At 41.2% G+C, this 5,920-nt stretch overlaps 1 protein-coding gene across 1 annotated transcript; it reads right to left on the reverse strand.

Annotated features, from left to right (window-relative positions):
* Positions 1-366: 366 nt before the first annotated feature.
* On the reverse strand, positions 367-5,482 carry cnr1 (cannabinoid receptor 1). Its single transcript, XM_083535125.1, has 2 exons — positions 4,876-5,482; positions 367-3,760 (listed from the first exon to the last, which is right to left on the reverse strand). The coding sequence occupies exon 2, from the start codon at positions 3,710-3,712 to the stop codon at positions 2,297-2,299; it is 1,416 nt and encodes a 471-aa protein (XP_083391251.1). The 5' UTR covers positions 3,713-3,760; positions 4,876-5,482; the 3' UTR covers positions 367-2,296.
* Between the last annotated feature and the right edge of the window lie 438 nt (positions 5,483-5,920).

Below are 5,920 nucleotides of genomic sequence, written 5' to 3' on the forward strand. Positions count from 1 at the left end.
TTTCCTAGTTGATGTGAAGTAAAGGGAACATTTCATGATACCGAAGATAATTGTGCGCCTCCATGTTTGTGGTAGCAGTTTGAATAGGTGGAAGAACCACATGTTGCTGTAAAAGTCCATATATTTGTATCTGGATTGACTTATTATTTTCTTACAAAGTCCTTCAAATCTCCAGTCCACCAGTGATAATATACTTATATTAACATCCTTTGGTCATTATTAATTCTCTCTTAATGATGACTCTGGACACACAGATACTTTCAACAGATGAGAAAAAACCCATTTATTAATCATCAGGATCCACTTTATCCATTTTAATAAATTCACTAGCAGTGGGTTAATAAAACAGGATCACACCCAGGAGACTTCTGGTCATTTGTGACTTTATTGAAAACCTTAAAACAGACCACATTGCAAAGTGTTAATTACAAGTTGTCATAGCGTCAATATTATCAGATGTTCATGTGCCACTTTGGAACAAAAGCCAGTTGAAGGTTTGGTGGTGTTTAATCTCCACTCCACACACATAACGATTGCAGGGAAAAGTCAGCAACGAGGTAAATGATCGCGGTAAATGGCGGCTCAAGCGATATGCCAATGTCAATAAAATGCGCCAAGATTCGGATTTACAGATGACTAGTTCTAAACCGCAGATTAATCTTTTCAAAGGACTGGTGGGATTCAGTCCAATTGTGCAAACTGTTAACTATTTCAGGTGCTATTTAATATATTGTAGAATTATTAACTGAGTCTGTGACTAGACTCAAAATTCACCATACTTTGGAGAGTTACCTATAAAAAGAAAAAAAAAGAAAAAAAACTAAGATATATATATCTATATATATATCTCAGGACTCGACTGCAGCTGTGATTGATTTATATCCAAGGTGTAGCCAGCACACCATAACTTTAAGGTTTCTTTTCTTTTTCTTCCCCCCCAAGGAAACAGAAAATACTATACATAACAGTATTAGATCGAGTTCATCACTATCAATACCACAATACATGAAACATGGTACAGCTGGATTGTTTTATTTTATTTTCAGTCTATTTCTGACGTATTTTCTTTTACATGTCACTATCGTTATCGGTATTGCCGTTTAAAACTATCGAGGTCTCGTGTACGAACCCGAAAAATGTTTCCAGAGACTGCTATTTTTTTTTATGCTATATTCTGCATAAAAAGACATAACAGGAACTGGCCTGTTTTGTTTTTTTTTATTTTTTTTTTTTTTGGCCACACCAGTAACAGAAACCACAAGAAAAACACCACATTACAGTTTAATATTGTTATTACTGAATAGCAAGATTTCACACACAAGATGTCCATGTCTTTTCTCAGCTCCTAAAGTATTCTGGCTAGGCAATGGTGATTTACCATGATCTTCCTCCTGGATTAGTCCATCAAAGCGAACAGCACGTTTTTTTTTTTTTTATAAACAGTCGATTCATGGTTTAAAAAAAAGGAAAAGAAAACCCTCTGAAACAGTCAGGATAAGTGAGGAGACCCAAAACCAACAATGGGATAGGAGTCCTCTAAACAACACCACATAAATAAAGACTGAACACAATAATGAACGATATTCAAGTTACACTTTTCATGTTACTGTATATTTGTTCCGGAGTACAGTCGCCAATTTTTCACTATATGAACGTCTTACTACCAGAGTCACTAACAGACTCGATTCAACAGATATCGAAAGAACTGTGATTCATACTTGAGCACTACTAAACAGATTATACATATAGTACAGTGTATTACCAGATATTTACAATATCTACATACAGTACATCTTTAAACATGTTCATAAGAAAAAAAGATCGATAGCCCCTTGTCCCAATGAGAGAAGATTGAATTGTTCAAGAACCTGATTTTTCTTTTCTTTTCCAAAGTATAAAAATATACTGTAGTAAGCCTTCATGAGGACAATCAACGACATCCACACGTGATTGATATGACTGAGGAAAAATGGCACAAAGAACACGGTAGGACTCCCAATACGAGAACGGATGCCATGATTGAAAAGGATGCTCTCGCGTCAGGAGAACGGATTTTGGCACTTTAATACTAATATGCCATGATGGCACACATCATCCAACAATGGAAACGAATGAACTGCCCCTTTTTTTTTGTGCTGCATTTGAAACCCTTGGTCTATTATTGTCAGTATCAGTTCCCCTTGATCCCTTGTGAGCCACAGCTGAACTTGATATGGACACACTTTCATGCCAAAATATTTAGCACATGGCTTTTATGATTCCTTCCCTTTTTTATGCCCCAGAACTTTCTAGGGCATTAGACGGCTTCGGCGGAAGTGTCGGTCGAAACGGACATGGTCACTTTGGCTATTTTCACAGTGGTCTTGACACAGCTCTCGGCCGCCCGGTTGGCGTGGATCTGCAGGTGGCGGTTCTGGCAGTCCGACTCCAAGCTGTTATCCAACTGTTGCGTGATGCTGCTGCTCCTGCAGCCTTGACAGGTGGCCAAAAAGGCCCGGCGCAGATCCTTACTCCTCAGTGCATAAATGATGGGGTTTACGGTGGAGTTAAGCAAGCAGAGCATGCTGCAGAACGCAAACACCGTCTTGATGTCGTCGTTCATCTTCCAGAAAAGGTCGTAGACCATGATGGCCAGCAAGGGACCCCAGCAGATCACCAAGACCACCAGAATGAGAACGAGCGTCTTAGCAAGGCGAATGTCCATCCGAGCTTGCTCGGGTCGGGGGGTCTGGACCTTGGTGCCATCCGTGGAATAAACCACCAGACTTTTCTGCGAGGTCCGGCTAAGCATTCGAACCGCATGGTGGTGGGCCTTCCACAGGATGTACATGTATGCGTAGATGATGAAAATCACAAGGACGCTGGTCACACCGATCCAGAACATCAGATAGTTTTCATCGATGAGCGGGAAGATGTCTGAACACACAGAGTTCAAGCGTATGCAGTTCCATCCGAGCAGTGGAAGCACCGCAATGATGATGGAAATGGCCCACATCATGCAGAAAGCAATCACTGCCTTGGTTCGCGTCACGATGCGCCGGTAGGCCAGCGGACGATGGATTGAGATATATCGATCGATGGCTGTGAGAAACAGACTCCCAACCGAGGCGGTAAAGGACGCCGTGACACCCCCAAGCTTGAACAGGAATATGTTGGGACTGTCTTTGCGGCGAAAGATGTGGAAGTCCAAGAAACTGTACACAAAAATGACACTACCCAGTAAATCTGCCACAGCCAGACTACCAATAAAGTGATATGAAGGTCTGCAGCGCAGTGTGCGTGAGTGCAAGATCACACACAGAACCACCAGATTCTCCAAAACCGTGAAGGTCCCCAGGGTCAGAGACATGACTGCCACAGCCAACTGCTGGCTCGGAGTCAGAATCATGAAGCACTCCATGTCCATGAAGTTTTCCCCGCACTGCACACTCGCCCCTTCCTCACCCAGGCTCTGGTTCCCAAAAAGATCAGTGCCATTGGTGGGATAAAAGGGAAGCCCTTTGATGATAAGTTCCTCGTCCGGCCCAATTTTATCCGGGAAGGAGCTGCTGCGGAATGCAGATGGCGGTTTCTGAAACGAGTAGCTGCCTTTGACAAAATCGGCATCGATAGTAGGGTCATCGTAGCTGGCGTCGTTGGACCCAAGGTACTGGAGCCCAGAGGTGATCGTCCTGAAGGTGGTGTCTGCCACGCCATCCAGAACAGACTTCATGTCTGCCGCTGAGAAGGGAACAATGTGGCCGAGGATGTTTCAGGAAACCTATTATATGCGGTGGAGAAAATAGTGTGGACAGTGAGTTAGAATTTAGAGTCTTATCTCTAAAGACACACACTGAGCATAACCACTAAACCTCTAGAGAGTAAATGAAAGGGCTGATGCATCACCAAGTTCAGGATGGAGCCAAAGAAAGTGCATTCAAGGTAAATGGTATCCTAAAGCTTTTAGTACCCCCTGCACCCCCCCCCCCCCCCAACAGATTTGACGAGCAAACCTTCGAGGGCGTAAACGCTGCATATGCTCGAGCTGATTGAACATCAACTTTTTTAATTTTCAGGGAACAGTTCTCATCTGAGGGGTCCTCTAGGGTCTGCACACTGGGGAATCACCGTTAACCAGCTGCTCATCGAAGAAATTAGATGCATTTTGTTGTAAATAATAGATCTCTAACGCACAGCAGACAGACGCCTCGACTCCAGCATCCTGATTTATAGGGACATGCTACTTCAATTACTTTAACTGCTGTATAACATCAGAACAACGTGATATCGTTTTAGCTGATTGCCTCCAGTTAATTCAGCAGAAGTTGATTGACGGCGTTGTTTACTGAGGTTTACTGCCAAATACGCACTGCCAAATACCCACTGCCAAATACTTCCACCAGAGGTCGCAGTCGACCCGAATCATAAAGATATGTTTTCCTTTTAATTTATTTTTATTTTTCAAACATGCACTGTTTTATATTTTAGATGTATTTATTTAGTTATTTATTTATTTACTTATTCTTATCAATCTTTTGCATGTTATCACTGGTTGCATTTTGATTCCAAAAAAAAAAAAAAAAAAAAAAAAGAAATGTAAAAAAATGCTCTAAGTAGCTGTAATGTAAAACAAAAAAGAAAAAAATTACTACTACTCCTACTACTACTAGTGCTAAAAACAATAATAATTATAATAACAATAAAAATAATAACAACAACAATAATAATAATAATAATAATAATAATAATAATAATAATAATAATGCGCTTTGAAACAATACCTAAAATCAGTTTATGTGCAATAATTTGCAATAAAAAAAGTGCATGCAACAAAAGTATGATACACAATAAGTAAATAATAATAATAATAATAAATAAATAAGTGTTGTTATGTACCTTCACATAGTTCCCGCAGATGTTGGGGATCTCCGGTCGTCTCCAAAGAATAATCCAATCACATATAATCAAATAATAAAAATCTCTATATAATGTTAAAAAACTTACATTGTACACGCTTAAACGTGTAAAAAAAGAAAAGAAACGAAACTGCACGCGCTCTCAGGTCTTTGGCGTACCGGGAGCGGAGCGCGCGCTGTGCGTGTGCGGCGGCTCTTCGGGCTGTGCATCGCGCGCGCTCCGCTGCATATTTATGACGCCTGTTCAAAGCGCAGCGCGGTCACGTGATCGCCGCGCTGCAACAAGTGCAGGAGTTAAGGAAGAAGGGGGTAGGAAGAAGGGATGGGAAGGAGGAGTGGGAGGAGGGATAGAGGGTAGAAGATGCAGCAGCTGAGCACCAAAGCCTCACGCCGTGCGCACCATCAATCACATATCATCTTATCACATCATCATCTAATCAGATATCATCTCATCACATAACATCACAGCACACCAACATCCCATCACATCTCATCACATCATATCACATCACATATCTCCATCTCATCTCATCTCGTCTCAACTCAACTCAACTCAACTCAACTCAACGCAACTCAACTCAACTCAACTCAACTCAACTCAACTCAGCTCAACTCAACTCAACTCAACATCACATCACATATCTCTATCTCATCTCATCTCATCTCAACTCAACTCAACTCAACTCAACATCACCATCACATCACATCACATCACATCACATCACATCACATCACATCACATATCTCTATCTCATCTCATCTCAACTCAACATCACCATCACATCACATCACATCACATCACATCACATCACATCACATCACATCACATATCTCCATCTCATCTCAACTCATCTCATCTCATCTCATTATCACCATCACATCACATTACATATCTCCATCTCATCTAATCTCATCTCATCTCAACTCAACTCATCTCATCTCAACTCAACTCAACTCAACATCACATCTCATCACATATCTCCATCTCATCTCATCTAATCTCATCTTATCTAATTATCACCATC

This window comes from Silurus aristotelis, assembly GCF_946808225.1.
Source record: "Silurus aristotelis genome assembly, chromosome: 29".
Lineage (NCBI taxonomy): Eukaryota > Metazoa > Chordata > Actinopteri > Siluriformes > Siluridae > Silurus > Silurus aristotelis.